Source organism: Capra hircus, chromosome 4 (assembly GCF_001704415.2).
Source record: "Capra hircus breed San Clemente chromosome 4, ASM170441v1, whole genome shotgun sequence".
Taxonomy (NCBI): domain Eukaryota; kingdom Metazoa; phylum Chordata; class Mammalia; order Artiodactyla; family Bovidae; genus Capra; species Capra hircus.
This window is the reverse complement of record NC_030811.1, coordinates 38,765,168-38,784,426: the sequence shown is the minus strand read 5'-3', so window position 1 is coordinate 38,784,426 and position 19,259 is coordinate 38,765,168. Positions and strand designations below refer to the sequence as shown.

The 19,259-nt window shown below is 43.3% G+C and overlaps 1 protein-coding gene across 2 annotated transcripts in view; it reads right to left on the bottom strand.

The window, feature by feature from the left end:
• The window catches only part of POU6F2 (POU class 6 homeobox 2), a 391,233-nt gene that overhangs the window by 15,977 nt on the left and 355,997 nt on the right, over positions 1-19,259 (bottom strand). For both annotated transcript variants that reach the window (XM_018047519.1, XM_018047521.1), the window contains exon 6: positions 7,423-7,629. In XM_018047519.1, the coding sequence (XP_017903008.1) occupies positions 7,423-7,629 (207 nt within the window). The remainder of the gene's footprint in view (positions 1-7,422; positions 7,630-19,259) is intronic.

Below are 19,259 nucleotides of genomic sequence, written 5' to 3'. Positions count from 1 at the left end.
GCTATGATGAAGAAAGCTGTTATAAACATTTATGGACAAATTTTTGTGTATCCCTGTGTTTTCATTTCTTTTATGTAAATACCTATGAGTGAAACTATGGAAATGACTGAGTCATACCTTAAGTGCACAATTACCTTTTAAAGAAACTACCAAACTGATTTCCAAAGTGGCTGGAGCCATTGATATGCTCACCAGCTATGTATAAGAATTCCAGTTGCTGTGCGGCATCACCAACACCTGTGGTCGATAGTCTTTTTAATTCCCTAAAGTGGTTTTAACCATCAATTAACATTCTACTTTCAAACAATTGCTAATCATGTGCTACTTTGGAAATGTATTTAGGGACCTATTTCCCTTCCCCTCCCACCCTGTGGCAATGCTTTTGCTCTCCAGATTCACAGGCTAGCTCTATGCCGCAGATATAGCTGGCACAATTATGGGAAGTAAGTGACTCTCCCAAGACCATGAGTCTACCTTAGAATCCAGGCTCTCGCCCCATAGTTCAGGGCTCTTTCCAGGATGCCAGGCTGTCCTGTTCCACAATTTCCTGCAATTACATCTCAAGGGAACATCCTCATTGTTACTCCACTGTGCTAAGATTGTGAAGTAAGGTAGTTGTAATTGACATGGAACTCAAATTAATATGCAACAAGCATCTGCCTAAAGTAATTAGCCAATCTGCTGAGCACATAATCAACAATCGAATCCAGTAAATTTTATTCTGTAGGAACACACACTGAAGATTAAATCTATTTTTAATTTGCTTAATAAAATGTGATGGATATTTGCATGTCAGTCTATCCCCTCTAACCTATTGAGTTGTCCTTCTAAATATTGTTACTTGACAAAAGCTTTGCACAGTTTTGAGTTACTGAATCATGAGCTAGTCTTTGGTTTTACCATTTCATCAATATTTTATTGGCCCTGGGTGTGGCAAAGTACCATCAAGGAACTGGATAAGATAATAATCAATTTAAATTTCTTTTTCTCATACACAACTCAGTAAAGAAAAATTACTAGGCTTCAGTCTACACAAGAGAAGGAATTCTAGAGGAAAACAAAGTAGCTCTATTGAGAGTCTGGTTCTATGCCTACACAGTCAAAGAAAGAGATGAATCTAAGATAACTAAGAATCTAGGAAAGAAATATTTTGTCCAAAGGAAATAAACACTTTTTTTAGAACACTGGGGTCCTGCTTACCTTCCAGCATTCAACCAAACAGTTCAGAATAACCCATAAAAATTCTAAAAAGTTCTTACTTGAAAAAAAATCAAGATTTTAAGGTTATGGCATTTCTAGAAAATTAATACAGGCATGGAAAGTCCACCAAAAAGGAGGAAAACGAAGGGGTGGTTCATGTTAGCCTGGGGCTTTGCTTCATCCAGGGAAGTAGAGAAGGATGTGAGGATGTTCATCCCACACAGGGTATGAGAGACAGGCAGAAATAGGATTCAGAGTCCCTGAAGCTTTATGCTTCTTACTGCATCTCATAGCCTGGCTTTGTTGGTTTATTTGTGTTGGTTGACACTGATGATGTATTCAACAAAAATAGATATAGGCACACTTTGAAGTCTTTCTGGATTTTCTGTGCCAGTGCTCCTCATCTGTCTTCCTTGTGTAATGCAGTATATCTTTAACAATATTTCAGTTTCTGGAATAAAGCATCTTCTAATTAAATTCACGATTGATATAAAAATAAGCGAAGGTGACAAGCATCTTGGAAATGGGATAAAATGAAGAACCAGAATGTGATAGATGAATTGGAAAAAGTTAATTTATATAAACAGTAAAATTCAAATAGGATTAAATATAGAGAAATTCATTTGGGTAGGGGGGGAGAAGAAACTTTCCAAACAGGTAAAGGCAAAGTGGATGCAGAAGAAATGAAATTAGTGGTTCTCAAGATTTAAGCACTTTCAGAATCACCTGGAGGGCTGTTAGAACAGGTCCCTGGACCTTACCCCCACAGTGTCTGGTGCAGTAGGTCCAGGTGGGAGTCAATAATTTGCATTTCTAACAGGTTCCCAAGTGAGGCTAAGGCTGCTGGTTGAGGGACCTCTTAAGGTTTTGGAAGGATCTTGTCTTAGAAAAAGTGTAAAGAAAGTAGATTTATTGCGTCTAGATAAGAGAAGCCAGAGCCTAGATTTAGTAAGAACTTTTAATAATTAGGAGGACATAAAGAATACCTGAATGTTATCGAGGAGTTCATTCTACAGTGGACATGGCCAACTATGCAGGTGTTAAATTTGCTGGAAGGTTCAGGGTTGACCTCAGGACAACCTAACTTGAAAAATTTTGAGTACTAAAATTTTGAAAATTTCTACTAGCTAAAAACTCCCTTGGGTATCATATCTAGAACATGATAGAACTCTGCATCTTAGTGCAGAGGAAGGGGTTAACGGAGAAAGAAAGAGAATTAGGGAAGAGAGTGCTGTGTGGAAGTTCTCCCCAAGCTGCCGGCAGGTGCTGGTTTGGAACAAACTGGAAAGTGGCAAAAGACACAGAATCGGAAAGCCACAGAAGGGCCTGGGCTGGGCTCCTCAGGGGGCATGCCTCTGGAGTCTGGTGTCCCCGATAGGGAAACACTACCATTTGGCAGCAGTAGAACATGACGGATGGAGCATGCAGCGTAGGCTGGGTCCTGAGCAAGGCTGAATCAGTCTGGTCCCTGCCTTCCAGGTGTAGACAGTACCGACCGATGACAGCGAATGCAGCGAGGGGAAAACCGAGGTGGGAGAATGATAAATGGGAGCTACACAAAGGAGGGATCCTGGGCAGGGGGATGGTGGTGGGAGTTTGCCAGACAGAAGAGGAGGGAAAGGCGTTCCAGGCTAGGGTGGGCAGGGAGCACGTGCTCTGTCAGCTGAGCTCGACTGGGAATGACCAGGGGAGACCAGAGAGGTGAGATGCCCGGATGTGTGGCTGGAAGGTCAAAGGTCTGTTTTGTACTGGGGTCCCTGACACACATTTCCTTTCTGTAGGAAACCCTTATGACTATTTTAGATCCTGTATGGGTGGAAATACTTCATTTATGTCTCATTCTGGATGGCTTCAAGAAAAAATTGGAAACTACTGATTTGTGTAACAGCTGGGAAAAAACTGGTGACTATATATTTTTTACTTGGAAAAGAAAAACCCAGATGGATTTAGAGAATCATATAGCATTTTATGGGCTTCCCTGTGGTGCTAGTAGTAAAGAACCCACCTGCCAGTGCAGGAGATATAAGAGATGTGGGTTTGATCCCCGATCCCCTGGAGGAGGGCATGGCAACCCACTCGTGTTCTTGCCTGGAGAGTCCCACAGACAGAAGAGCCTGGTGGGCTATAGACCATAGGGTGGCAAAGAGTTGGTCATGACTGAAGCGACTTAGCATGCACAGCATTTTAGAGAGCTAGTTTAAATGAATCATTTTCCTTTGGCTTCCTATTAGTACCAAGATTATATTTTGAAGAACAATTGAGTGCCTTCATGGATGGCAGTATCCAAGTACTACAGCCATAGTATTCAATTTTTGAAAAATTTCAGTGCTTTGATTTTACAAATCACATTTTCCCTTTCCCGTGTCTCTATTTTCTTAATGACATTAGAAATCTCCCGTAAACTTTTGTTGGGATTTAGTCAGAGGAAGAATAAATATACACAACATGATTTCTGTGCTGCTCATGAAGAAATCATGAATTCACAATCACAGAATAATAAGGGCAAACCCTGGCATGTGGGTCACTCTGACTTTTGAAGCTGCAGAATCTTATGGAGGAAAGGAAAGGTTACTTTCAAGCTCTACCAAATATTTTTGTATTAAGCTCTTTGTTCCATGCACAGAAAGATACTTCTCTCTCCCTCATATATATATATATGTGTGTGTGTGTGTGTGTGTGTGCGTGTGTGTATGTGTGTGTATGTGCAGCACGTGAGATCTTACTTCCCTGACCAGGGATCAAACTCACATCCCCTGCACTGGGAGTACAGAGTCTCAACCACTGGACCACCCGTAAGTCCCCCTCTCTTTCTTATCTAGTCATTTTCTGACCTTTATTTCTTTGCATTGCTTACCAAGGATTCCCGATTCGATACTATGAAAGTGATATCTAGGACTATCAGATATTGGTATATGTTTTTTTAAAAAATACTGTTTGTATTTCAGATGATAACTTTGCAGGTTCTCAATCTTTCATCATTGGAATAAAGCATCCTCAAGAGTAGTTGACTCTTCATGCTTTGATTTTATCCAGGTTCTTTTAAGTAGTGATAGGCAGGTGTAAAAATTAAGATTTTTAAATTATTTTTTTAAATTAAAATGAATCACCCCAGGTCATCTAGCCCAAGGGGCCTGTACTACACTCCATAAAAAGTGGACTTCCTTTTGAGTGCGAGTTAGGGATTTCTCTGCTCTTGTAATTTATGACATATTTTACTGTTGGAACTATGCTCTGGTGAGATCAAGCATTTGTCATAAATCACATGAAAAAATAAATTGAGAAACTTCTCTACTGTACAAGAGAAATCCTTTATTTTTTAGTGGTTGTCCATATTATATTTCTTCAATGTAAAGGGTAGTATTTAAAGAAAAAAATTGAAGACCACTATTCTTATATATATCTCTAGGTCTGAGCTTTTTACTTTTGGACTCTCAGCATTTTATGACCCTCTATCCTCAGAATTCCCCCTTTTATATCTGGGACTCAGACTTGAGCATTTCCTGTCCATTCACCCAACTTGTTAACTTTACTACACCTTCCAAGGTGTTTCAATCAGAGCTGATGCCAAGAAACAGTGTGGTGCTCTTCTGATATTTCTCAGCAGGTCCGTCATCAGTTCCCTTGACCTTTCGCGGACTTGAGTAGACCACTGGCACGTGCCTTGAACAACGGGACAGGCCCACGGGTGCCTGCCATGACTTGAGGATTCAGGAAGGTTCGAGTGTTGCTCTTTTCAGCTGTGCACACAGGTCCTCTCAGCATGCACTTTCATGAGAGATGCATGCACATATACTGGCAAGGCAAGTCCTGCTCTCTGCGATTCTGGTTGTAAATGACGTGAGTTGGATGGGCAAGGCACATCCCCTAGAGGCTGGCTGTTTCTTCCCAGTTGCTAGAGCTCCAGTTCTACCAACAGGGTTGATGGCAGTGGTCAGACTAGCAGAAGACCAGACATCCCCACCGTGATAATGAGGTTTCATCCAGTAGTCAACAGGTAGGGTGTGAGCAAGATTCTAAGGTGCATCTATGCTCATGAGAGAGACTGTGTAAATGGATTCACACTGTTGATAGTGGGCGAGGGTTTGAGGAGGAGCATCATACCTCCCTCTTACTTGCCGTTTCTTAGTTAGCTCCTTCTGGATCAAAACTGTACTACCTCAAATATAGAGCTGTCATCTGGTATAATGGCAGTGGTCTATCACCCACACACCCTACTTAGAAATTCAAAGTGAGAGTGAGAGCTACTTGTATTAAATGTTGATGATCTCTAATTAATTCATCACCTTCTTGAAAATTTACAACTTGGGTTTGCTGACAGAAATAGTTTTTTAGCAGATTGTACAAAAAGATTAATTTTCTCATTTCTGCGCCCAGAGATAATTTTGAACATAGGTTTGAACAGATAGAACTAGGGATTAAAAAGCCAATGGAACATTTGGAGGAACTATTTATTCATTTTTTGGCCACACTGTGTGGCATGTGAGATCTTAGTTCCTTGAACAGGGATGGAACCCGTGCCTCCCGCAGTGGAAGCTCAGAGTCTTAACCACTGGACCAGCAGGGACCAGTCCAGTTCCCTTGGGGGAACTATTTAGAAGGGTAGAGAATACAGTGGAATCCTGTAAATAGTAAAAGAAAGAAAATAGCTGAGAGACAGAGGCAGAGAGAGGGGGTAGAAGTCCTCAAAATACATTTGTCAGGGACTGTCCCACTGCCCGTGAGAAAGCTGGGGAAGAAGAGGGTGGTGGGAACCCTGGCTCACAGGCAGTGGTTTCGATTTAGAGGGAGAACCAGCGGGAGTAAGAGAGGCCCCCCAACTGCTATGTGAGGGAGATACTGACATTTCCCCATTTTATAGATGAGAAAACTGAGGCACAAAGATGAGGAATGCCTCAAGATCACACTGGGACAAAGTCACCTTTTTTAGTTTGAATGTTAGGCCCCTTCCATGACTGTTCTCAGACTCTGCATTTCAGTCACATGAACCCTTTTCCTGTGTTTTAATACTCCAGGCTTCTTTGTGTGTTCCTGCCTCTGTGCCTGCTATCCCCACTGCCTGGAATGTTGTTAACCAATCATTCACCTGGCTGACTCCAACCCATCCATTAAGATTCACTTCCAAACCATGTGAGGACTCAACACTCTCTGGACAGTCAGTCACTTCCATCTTTGTGATGATACTAAACTTTGGGCATACCTGTCCTGTAACAGGACATGCTGTCTTATTTACTTATTAAAAATTTTTTGGCCATGTCACTGGATCTTAGTTCCTCGCCCGCTCCACTCCCCTCTGTCCCCCCGCCCAGTCCCCACCCCTTCCCGCTGTGGAAGTGCTCATGTGGTTTGGAAGTGAGTCTTGATGGATGGGTTGGAGTCAGTCAGGTGAATGATGGGTCAACAACATTTGTAACCACTGGACCAGCAGGGAAGTCCCAGGACATTCTGTTTTATTGCATAATGGGGCTGTGCTCATACATCTGTGTCCTCTACAAGACTATGAGCTCCTTAAGACAAGAAATTGCCACTCTTTCAACCCTGTTTCTTATCATTAAGCAGAGGCTCAGTGTATAGTGGGTTATCAAGAAAGGTTTATTGAAGAAAACAATTAACCAGAAACTCCATGAGGTCAGGGACCATGTTGTTCTTCTTCAGGGCTGTGTACCCAGCTTCTAGTATAACGCACAGAAAGTGCTTGATTGATATTTGAATGGATAAAACATGCTGGATTCTCATGGTTTTAATAAAATTCTACCATTAGAACCTCCTATTTTTCATTCCCTAATTTCTGGGAAGCACTTTTAGCAGCATCAATTTGGGATCTCTTAATGAGTAATAGTTTCCCCCCGCCCCCGCCATTTACAGATAAGATGTTAACTGGTCTTAATTTCTTGTTGACCCCTTTTAAAATTGACTGAAAGTTAAGTATCATAAGCTGTGATAAATAAGAACACAAGTCTACTGAACTTTCGGCAATTGTCCTTGTTATAACGGGACATATTCTTGTTTATAGACTAGCAGTGATTTAGTTGTCACTCATATTCACTCATAATGAAAAATAAAGCTACTTGCTTTTTTTAAAAATAAGTATCGATTCGTTAGGATTGGTGAGATTAAATATTTTCTAATTTAAAAATTACTTTTCATTGATTGAGCCCAGATAGAAGAAGGACGGTAAGGAGAGATGTCCAGGTAGCCACGGCTGTCTGGACAAGAAGCCTTTACCTGCTGGCCGGGCTTGATGGGGGAGAGCGTGATGCCCTGCGTGTTGATCACAGGCAGGATCTGGTTCCCGATGACTGTGGCAATGATCTGGCCCTGGGCGTTCGTCAGGAGCTGGGGGGTAATTGGCTGCACTTGAAGGCCCTGCGTGCCACTCGCTGTTTGGCTTGAAGGCCCTGGATTCGGCATCAGAGGAATGGTCCCAATAATCTGCAAGAAACAAGCCCACAAGTGAGGCTCCAGGCTCTGCTCAAAGTTGGCACAGGCACCTGACCCTCATGCTCTGGTCTCTGTTGGAGGCTCCCTGAGAGCTGATTCAGAATCCTCGGACAGATCTGGAGAAGAAAGAAAGTAGCAAAGGATGAGCATGTGAAGGAGAGAGAAACACACCTAGACCAAGTGCCTGGACAAAAAGGGAAACCATCTTATTTAAAACTAAAATCATGGATTAACAGATATACCTTACTGTATACAAACTAGATAAATAACAAGGACCTACTGTGTAGCAAAGGGAACTCTGCTCCATTCTCTGTAACAACCTATCTGCGAAAGGAATCTGAGAAAGAATATATATTTGTTTATGTATATCTGAGACACTTTGCTGGACACCTGAAACTAACACAACACCTGAAACTATACTACACTACAACTATACTTCAATATGAAAAAAAAGAACGGAAACTCAGGCAGCAGTGAGGGCAGAAACCCGTGACTTCTGCCAGGGCAGCAGACTCCCCTGCTCTGTCTCAGAAGCAGACGGAGCATCAATGACTCATGCACTGAAGGCCCTCCTCTGGCCGGGGAGCCGCGCCCCTTCCCCACAGGGCTCCTCACACACAACGTGCTTCCTTGTACCCGCTCCTCTGCTTGGGTCTCTCCTGCCCTCTCCAGCCCTCCCTCCCCTCCCCGCCTTCCTGCTCCTCTCTCAGGTCGGGGGTTAGCTCCCTGACATCCCAGCACGACTGGAGGCCCCAGCAGCGCCCTGGTGATCACGGGGGTGCAGAGCCCGGATTCTGGAGTCAGGGACACATAGGTCCAGTCCCAGCTGCGCTGCCTCCTCCACTGGATCATAAGGAGCCTGTGCTTTCGGAGGGAGAACTGGGATCGTTAACCGATAACTGAAACTCAAAATAGAGGTGAAATGACGACTGAGGACTGAACATTTTTCAAAGAGCGTTTTGTTTTTAATTTTTTTTTTTTTTGACGTGGACCATTGTAAAAGTCTTCACTGAATTTGTTACAATATTGCTTCTGTTCTAGGTTTCGGTGTTGGCCACAAGGCGTGTGGATCGTGGCCGCTGCTCTGAGGAAAAGCCCTGCATCCTGCTTGCAGTTTCCCACCAGATGCTTAGCTGCTTGTAGACTAAGTTTATAAATGATTCCATTTTCTGCCCACAGTGCCCCAGGCAGGGCTTGGGACATAGTTTCTCAATAGCCATCTTGGGAAGGAATGGTTTCTGGGTTCAGCTGTCTCTTGGATTCCAGATACAGCTGGCACTGCAGAAGACCTGCAAGACCACAGGATTCAGTCCAAAGATCAGAGTTGAGAGACATCCCTCCTCACTCGGCAGGCCTTGCTTCCACCACAGAAGCTCCTGTGGGATGGCGCTAATGGAGGAGCTGTGCGAATATCAGGTATCCATGGCAGTTGTCAATGGCGGACAGTCAAGGTCAAGTCATTTCCGAGAGAGTGGTCAGTGGTCCTGCAGGGAGTTTGTAGCTCCATAGTCTCACTGAGCAAGACTGCACTGTCCCTCCAGCAGCACTGGCCATGAGCATGTCCCATCAGTGCCAGCAAGGTCAGCAGGAGTCCACATCAATAGATCAGGGCGCATAAGTACTTATTGATGACTGGTCTTGCGTCAACATCCCAGGGTCCAAAGGCTTTGACTCCACAGCAATGAGGGGAGCAAGTTCCTTGTCTGACTCTGACGCAGGCTACTCCCACTTTCCTCACCTGCACCATGAAATGTACAACGCCCCTGTCCTCAATGCACAGGGAAAGTCCAGAGGCTCACCCATCCTGTCTGACTTCCCTGGGCCTGGGAAGCCCCACTTCTCCTGACTGGCCCCAGATGAAAGCCCGCAGAAGCTGGATTCACTTAGGTGGCAGGGTTGTGGGTTCTATTTTAGGCAGGATGTCAGCGTGTTTAGCCCGGGAGAAGGCTTCAGAGGAGGCAGGCACCTGACAGCTACAGAACACACTGGGATGTGGAATGAGGCATTCTGCTTCCAAGAAGATTGACACGAGTCTGTGCTCGCCTGGCGGTAATGAGATGCTCTGCCTGCGTTCTGAGTGCAAAGAAGCAAAGGCAAACACAGCGTCTCACCAGCCTCTTCCCCAAGTGCAGTCTCACTTGCCAACACCTCAAGGCAACATTACTAAAACATGGCGTCACTTTTGTCCCCCTTCACCCCTCCTTTGCTCCTTTCTTCTTTCCTGGGCCTTAGCATCACTTACTGAGGGTAAGGCAGTGCTAGTGTCAGAGCCAGAGAGACCCACAATGGCCCGACGGAGGGGATCCTTTAATGGGAGGCTTTGTCTGAGAGGTGGGAGGGTGGGGTTGGGTGGTTCTAAAGTCAGGATGGCTTCTGTGAAGTTGAGCGTTTTTCATTTTTGTTCTCCTCTCGGCACAGTTGGGATCACCATCTCAGCTTGTCAAACCCTTGGCAGTACTCTGTGGGGAATTTTTTAATATTCCCTAGTGCCTTACAACTTGCTCATTTTCATTTGCTCCCATGCATCCAAGTGTGGAGACTGTCACATACTATGTTGTTGAAAACTTGTCAGATGTGCCAGTTTTGCTTACATAGATCTCACTGTAACTTCTCTTTAGACTCTAACTTCCAAAAGGTGGTCACAAGGACATGCGAGGAGCCGAGGCAGCAAGGTGGGAGGTTCATTGACCTGGAATACTTGTGTTTTAAATGAAAACGTTTTCAGTATTCAAAGGAAGTATTTGCATCTACACATTCTTCAGCTAAATCAGGAAATCGCAGCTGAGGTTTGAAAAGGCAATAAGGGGGCTTCCCTGTGGCTCAGTGGATAGGAATCCGCCTGCCAATGCAGGGAACACAGGTTCGATCCCTGGTCCAGGAAGATTCCACATGCTGGGAAGCAAGTAAGCCCATAAGCTGCAACTGCTGAGCCCACATGCCACATCGATTGAAGCCCGCGTGCCTAAAGCCCCTGCCATGAGAAGCCTGTGCACTGCAACGAAGGGTAGCCCCCGCTCACTGCAACTAGAGGAAGCCTCACAAAGCAACAGAGACCCAGCACAGCCAAAAATAAATTTTAAAAAAGAAAAGGCAATAATGAAATTGATTTGAGGACAAAGATAGAAAGAAGCCACTTTCAAAGCATTTGTAGTCCAAGGACTAGCTTTTGGAGTTTGATTTTCTGGTTCCTAGGGCTAAGGATTTACCACAAGGAGATGTCCTGATGGAAGCACATGTCACCAAGCAAACAGCCATTGTGCTGGGACTCTGGATCCAGGCATCGGATACACAAGAAATATTCTCGTATTCCAGCTCTCCTGAAATGCTGAGGACTCTGGCAGAAGAGCCTCGTACCACCAGACCCTTCTCTATGTAACACACAGCGTCATGTGCCATGGAAGACACCAGGAAGGCACAACTGGGGCAGGGGAGTGGTGATAAAAATAGGCTCATTGCATGCAAAGATTCTAACAACCCGATGGAGAAATGATATGTGTCAAAGTGGCAAGGACTCTCTGATAAAAATCTCTACTCATGTGGTCAGTGCTCAGAGGAATATTTGGAATGAATAAGTGGTTTCAGAGGAAGAAAGATGAAGATGATGGCTAGGAAGACTTCCTAGAAGAAACAGGGGCAGAAGAACGTCTTGGAGGTTGGGTGGGATATGGCAAGTCAGAGAATCCATTTCAATTGGGCAGTGAGAAATGTGGCAGTGGTGAGTTAACTAGTTTCATGCAAAAGAGAGTGAAGACATTGGTCAGTGACAGGTTGGCCTGGAAGGGTCAAATTCCAGGGGAGAGTACTGAAATGGAGCTATTTCAGATGAGAATGTGACTGCGTGGCGAGAATGGACTGGATTGTGAAGAGGTGACTGACCAGAAGATGAGTCACTGGGATATTATTGTAGTCCTCCAAGTGTGAAGCAAAAGGCTTCAATGAATCCTTGGCATAGGGGATGCTTGATTCGTTGCCTTTCACTTTAATTCAACAAGCATGGTCTACTTTATGCCTAGGTTGCAACATTAGAAATTTTTCAGTGAAGTTATTGGCCCATCAATCCCACAGCAAATAGCTCAGGCATCATTTGCAATGATCCCCTCTGTCTTTTCCCTGACTCCAACAGTAATGATTCATCTCTGATGAATGCTTTAACCAGGACGAGGCCCATACTGCTATTGCAATGATAATTTGTGACCTCAGAGTTCCAGCTTCTCTGACAGGGGACTTATTTGGTTGTTGCTGTTCATGTTCACTTGTCTCTTTGCTTAAAAGGGTTAAGAGCATAAACCACAAGGGAGAATAAAGTCCATGTTGTAAGAGTAACTAAAAAAAAAAATCACTGAAATGATTACTAGTGTTCATTAGCACATCTCCCTATTTTCATAAGAATGGGGATGACTTGCACATAAGTGTGCTATTATTATCCAGTAGCCATTATGATTTAAGCCACCATAAAGATTATCTTATTATTGTGGCAAACCCCAGCAATTCAGTGGCATGTAATGCCTTGGGTTACCATGTTATCACTGCAATGCCCTTATGAACCTCAGTGTAGTTGAGGTGTTTAGCAACGATGCATTATAACTGATGGAGAGGAATGGGTGCTGAATTTATTCACTGCCAGCATGTAGGTGTCATCAGCAGCAGTTGAGGGGGTATCACAGAAGCCTAGGGCATCCAGACAAGTCGTCTGATGGGCCACATGTTGTAATAGTCTATGACATGCTGTTAAACTCTGCCACAGAGAATGCGATTGCAGATGTCAATGTGACAAGTAATTCTGTTGCATATATCTTTAGGAAAAGGAAACCCATCACTGCTGGAAAGGGGTGATTTTTCAGGGTTTTCAGTCCATCAGTAGAGACAATTCTTTGTCAAATATTTGTGTAACCTCAGCACTTTTTGGTCAAGAGCCTTTTGTTAACACCTGGCATCACTCTGTCCATTCTTGAGCATAGAACTCTAGCTTCTGAGAGCTAAGGAGCTGGTAGTGAGGGATCACCTGTCTCCTTCCCTTTCTCTTCTGGTCTGGCCACAGCCACTGTTCTCTCTTCCTCCAGGGAATTTTTGTCTTCTTTACATAATATGTTGACTTCAGTCTCAGGTGCTCTCAAGTTTAAGGTTAAAGTTGGTTGTTTTGGCAGTTCCAATTAGGATGCTGATTTAGGAAGAATAGGGAAATATATCCATTTCCCAAACAAAAGTTATTTTTGTGACATGCAATCTAGTGTCCAAGGAGGGAAACATGAAAAGTATGAATATTTAGAGGTCTTCTATGGAGAATCTGAGCCAGAGATAGTAAAGGCATGAAGATAAGCAGATCAATGAGTTTAATTAGAGGAAGACATGCAACTAAGGATAAATAGATTTAATCTTGTTGCAGGCAACATCAATCAATCAACCAATTGGCTATGGCTTCCTGGAGCTCTGAAGGTTCCAATGTTCAGGAAGAAACAGTGCCATGACTGATGAACAATGTCTGGCAAGAGTATGGGCATAGGGAATGGAGGTGTGTCTGAAGGGGGCATAACTAAAGCCCGGGACATGAGACAAATTATCTTAGGTCACACTCTAAGAAATAGATGACACAAAATTTCTTAATGAGTGTGAGAAAGAGCTTTTTATAACATACAGTTTAACGCTTACACTATGGGTATCAGTAAGTATTCCGCCTCTGGGAATATCTACCTACTCAATGTTTCTCACTGTCAGTTAGAATGAGGATTCTTGCTGCTGAGTGCTCTACTAGTTGGCTTCAACTTTAGAAACACACTCACAGATGAGAGTAAAGAATTGGAAGTGTCGTGATCTTTAAAATGTCACTTTGACTCACATTATGAGAAGGATAATTTGCATGAAAACTGATGCTGTAAAAACAGCAATGACAACACTAAGAAAATCCGCTTCCCTTTAATGGCTTCTTAAAAGCCATTAGGGCTTCCCCCGTGGCTCAGCTGGTAAAGAATCCACCTGCAATGTGGGAGACCTGGGTTTGATCCCTGGGTTGGGAAGATCCCCTGGAGAAGGGAACAGCTACCCACTCCAGTATTCCGGCCTGGAGAATTCCATGGACTGTATAGTCTATGGGGTCCCAAAGAGTCAGACACGACTGAGTGACTTTCACACTCACTTAAAAGCTATTAAAGGTAATTGTTCTTAATAGTCTTCATGAGATAAACATACCGAGAGAGGGAGAGGAAAAAAATTCCCCGCTGGTTGGATACAAGTCTAAGTTTTGCCACTAACTAGCAGATGGTGATTGCAGCCATGAAATTAAAAGATGCTTACTCCTCGGAAGAAAAGTTATGAGCAACCTAGATAATATATTCAAAAGCAGAGACATTCCTTTGCCGACTAAGGTCCGTCTAGTCAAGGCTATGGTTTTTCCAGTAGTCATGTATGGATGTGAGAGTTGGACTGTGAAGAAGGCTGAGTGCCGAAGAATTGATGCTTTTGAACTGTGGTGTTGGAGAAGACTCTTGAGAGTCCCTTGGACTGCAAGGAGATCCAACCAGTCCATTCTGAAGGAGATCAACCCTGGGATTTCTTTGGAAGGAATGATGCTAAAGCTGAAACTCCAGTACTTTGGCCACCTGAGGCGAAGAGTTGACTCATTGGAAAAGACTCTGATGCTGGGAGGGATTGGGGGCAGGAGGAGAAGGGGACAACAGAGCATGAGATGGCTGAATGGCATCACTGACTCGATGGATGTGAGTCTGAGTGAACTCCGTGAGTTGGTGATGGACAGGGAGGCCTGGTGTGCTGCGGTTCATGGGGTTGCAGAGAGTCGGACATGACTGAGCGACTGAACTGAACTGAACTGAACTGAGTGGAAAATTGTTGGTGATTGTTTCACCTTTAGCACCTCAGTCTTCTCATTCTAGGAGAGGGGAATAATCATGTGCACTTTATAAGGTTATTGTGAAGCCTCATCAAGTTAACATGTGCAGAGCACCCAACAAGGTACTCTAACAACCAAAGAGGTGTTGCATAAATGTTTGTTCATAACTTCTGTTTTCTGACGTGTTTTTGTAATCCCTGGGCCTTTGCAGTAAGTTGCAAACGCTTTTTGAATTTTTCTGTGTGTTATCATTTCGCTATGAAAAGACTTTACCCTGAAGAACAGAACATGGTAGTTTCCCACGAAAAAATAATTAAATCTTCCTTGTCCTGTCACAATGCAAAGTTGTGAGTTTTGGTGCAGGCACCAAAATTCAATAGGGGCTGTGTTCCAAAGGAGGGACTAGATGTTTATGCTTTTGCAAAAGAGGTTTGTGAAAACCAGTTAGATCACTCCAGAACTCAGGTGCTCATGATAAGGGCTGCTGCTGCTGCTACTGCTAAGTTGCTTCAATCATGTCCGACTCTGTGCGACCCCATAGACGGCAGCCCACCAGGCTCCCCCGTCCCTGGGATTCTCCAGGTAAGAACACTGGAGTGGGTTGCCGTTTCCTTCTCCAATGCATGAAAATGAAAAGTGAAAGTGAAGTCACTCAGTCGTGTCCGACTCTTAGCGACCCCTTGGACCGCAGCCTACCAGGCTCCTCAGTCCATGGGATTTTCCAGACTAGAGTACTGGAGTGGGGTGCCATTGCCTAGATAAAGAGAATTCTTGAAATTCTGCATGTCTTCCTCACTCTAGGGATGGGGAAGGAAAGCTTTCTCTTCTCTTCAACATGAAAGAACGTGGTTGAATAAATAGTGTCCCCTCAGCCTAGGGAATATACACCCAGAGAATCTAGAGGTCAGACAGTGTGGCTGTAAGAGCCGAGTGGGGAAGAGAAAAAGGCTGAGAGAGGAAAAAGGTGAGGGAGAGAGAGAAAGAGAGTCTGGGCTGGCCTCCGTGTGCCTAAGCGTCGGTGCGTTAACACCAGCAATGCTCCTACTGATAAGTGGAACGTGTGTGTTTCCTTGGACTCATTGTCATGGGTCTAAGCTATTTAAAATCCTTGTCCCATATATTAATTAACTTTAAAAATGCATTCCAATATACTTTAGGTGCAGACAAGCACTGTTTGACTCCACTTATACGAGGTATCTGGAAAAGTCAAATTCAGAGTCAGAAAGTACATTGGTAGAAGCTAGGTGCCAGGGGTTAGGGGGTGAGGTGAGGAGGGGGGATGGGGAATTAGTGTTTATTGGGGACAGGATTTCAGTTTAGGAAGGCGACAAATTCAGGAGATGGATCATGGTGAGAATTGCACAATGATGTGAATGTACTTAATGTCACTGAACAAATAGTATGTTTTATATTATGTGGCTTTTACCACAATTAAAAAAAAATTAAAAAAATTAAATCCTTGTCCCCGAGGAGCCCTGAGCTATGGGCACTGGGACAGCATCACCGAGAGAGGCTTGAGGAGTGGAAGAGAAAACCAACCGTTGAGAGGGGAGTGAGGAGATGGAAGAAACCACTTTGCCATAGCAATGTCCCCTTGGAGTATCCCAGCGGGGCCTGGGAAGACCTCAGGAAAGTGGCCCGCCCCCAGAGTAGCTTTTATTCAGGGGGAGGGTCAGGCCCATGGCCACCTGGAGGATTGAAAGGGACCATAGGAGCCTTTGATGGTGATCCTCTGAGTTTCAGGTCTGTCTTCTTTCTCCACTTATATGGGAAGGGGTTTGATAACTGTAAACTACTGCATAAAGAAATTTAAACTTGTAAATCTCTCCAAGTCTCCCTCCACTCTGGGCTAACTCACCATTGTATGTGCCAGGGGATCAAAACCAACCGTTTCATATTTTAATTTAATTTTAGCATTTTTGGTCTATAAGTAGCTCCTCTAAATTAAACATGACCTTATTCATGAATATTACTGAATATTTTCTAAGCCACTGCTATCTGTTAATTTTAAAAACAGGTAAAAATGGGGACTGTCTTGACCACAATGAAGGTCCATCAATAACATGAAAAAAGGAGATTTGGTGGATCATACTGTCATGAGTTTGTTAACTAAGGATGCTTGAATAATAGAGGAGAAAGGTAAACAAGAAGGGGACATGGAGGAAGGGAGGAGAAAATTTAACAAGCTAGCAGAGGTAGAAAATTTAAAATTGTGAGCAGAATATACATTTCCCCCCATAAACTATGAATTTGGTTTATTTCTGAGAAGTAGGTGCTGCTGCTATTTATAGCACTATTTATAAACTTGTTGAAGTTTCAGGACTTAAAAAATGGATACTATTCAAATGTCTTAGTTGCTGAAGTTCTGAACCTTTTAAAAACCTGAAAACTCTAACAAGCAAAACCAATGCCCACCAAAGAAGAAAACAGTAACAATATCTAGGAAAAGGGAAGGTCAGAAGGTTCAGGACCATTTAGACATGGTCATTTGACAATAACGTTAGCAAGATTATTCTCACTAGTAATCAGCAATATTTCTAAGGTATAGTAATGATGTGCTTTGATGGGTCTCTATTTCCTCTCTCATCTTTAATAAAAGCCAAGACTCACCCTATATTCCCAAACACACTGTAAACACAGTCTTTTAATTGCTGAGAAAAAAGAAACCTAATGTGTATGCGTTTGTTTTCCCACTTACAAATGATGAGGGGTGGTGGTGGTGAAAAGATTCTATTCTCAATGATGTAAGACAGGATGAATAATGCCAATTCCAAAGGTGTTCTACAGGAACGATTTGCTTATGGAGCACAAGCTGAACCCTAGTTGTGCAGCCCATTAGCAGTAAACACTGTGGAAGGAAATCCACATCTCAGGGAGCTGACAGGTCTCCCAGGTAAGAGTCAACTCAATTGATACAATGATCATTCTTAGTGGACCTGAATCTTTCTTGAGTCCTTTGGCAAAATGAAGTTAGCAGCTGCAGCTCTGTTCTGAGCAGTTGACAGTTCCTACTACAATAATTCTACAATTGAATCTGGCATACGCTACACTCTAGAGTTGGTTTTTTTCTTTTTAATTTGCTTAGTTTGTTTACTTTAAAATTTTAAGATGCATCATATCTGTTCCTAAATAGTTTACTGTATTTGTGAGATTTGCTATTTTCTCTTTTATTTCGGTTCCCACTCAAGTGTTAATAAAAGCTTTGATCCAGAGAATAATCAAAAGATTAAATTAAATTTATATAAGATGGTATTACATGGAAATGAGAATGAAGTGAGGAGGCATTGTAACTGCCCTCGTGGCTTATTCCTGGAGTCAGTGGTGGGCAGAGATCAGTGCCCAGGAAACAAACCCTTTTCTTGAACACAGTATAGGGACCCACCATCAACCCAAATTTCAAAATTATATCTGAGTTGTATACTTACGGAAAAGCATATTGTCAAGCTCTGGATTATTTAGAGATTCTTGATTTCTCTAAGGTGTTGTTTTTCCTTTACTACTCTGCTTGCTTTTTACTCAATTAGAAGGTGGGATGAGGAAGACAGAAGAACGGAGAGTAAATTTTGCAAAATATTAGCTCAAGGTTTGATTGGGCATGATGTTGTAATCAGAAATTGACTGGCTTCATCTGTGATTGGGAAGAAATTCTCACTGATGCAAAGTAGATTGTCTCAGCAAAGGTCATATAAGCAAGATTTTCACCACTGATGCAATTTTCTCTGGGCAAAGGAAGTGGAATTTGGAGAGATTCTTTTGGAAATGGACAGAGAGCTTGTCATTTTGTTCTATGCACATCTTCTCCTTCGAAATGTATATAGCCAGCATATACCCAAAGGCTTTAATATATGAGTTTGGTTGTTTATACAAATATTAGTACTTTACACATTAAAAGTATGCCTATGTGAATGGATAATACAAATATACTGGCAGAATTTTCAATGTCAAGAATGGAGGATTGATGTAACTATGTAGATAATTCAAGAAGAAGGGGAAAAATAAAAAACTACCTCCTACTTTGGAAAAGGTAGGCAGTTATCTAAACATATCTGCTTTGTTCTGAATGGTGTAAAATTAAGCATGTTTGTTTATTCCAACTAGTCCATTCTGAAGGAGATCAGCCCTGGGATTTCTTTCGAAGGAATGATGCTAAAGCTGAAACCCCAGTACTTTGGCCACCTGATGTGAAGAGCTGACTCATTGGAAAAGACTCTGATGCTGGGAGGGATTGGGGGCAGGAGGAGAAGGGGATGACAGAGGATGAGATGGCTGGATGGCATCACTGACTTGATGGACGCGAGTGTGAGTGAACTCCGTGAGTTGGTGATGGACAGGGAGGCCTGGCGTGCTGCGATTCATGGGGTCGCAAAGAGTGGGACAAGACTGAGCGACTGAACTGAACTGAACTCACATACAAATTGATCACTCACATGCTCATTCACCCACCCACTCTCTCAGCAACTTCTAGTGCCCAGCTTTGGGCCACACCACATTGCTCTCATTCCCACTGTAGAAGACTGGGGGATTATCCTGCTATCTGAATCCACGAAAATCTTTGGGATGAACGGGAGCATTCTGTATATCTTGCCAAATATGGCACCAACAAGCTGCCAATGTAAAAGAAAGCCTAGGTTCCCAGTAGTTAGGATGGTCAAGATTGCAGAAGTTTACCCAAAACTAGAACTCCTGCTGTTGATAGTGGTCTTGCTGGCTCTTCCCTCCTCCAGGGAAACTGCTGTAATTGTCAGTGGCTTGAGGGGATCTCCAAAGTTCCTCCTTTCAA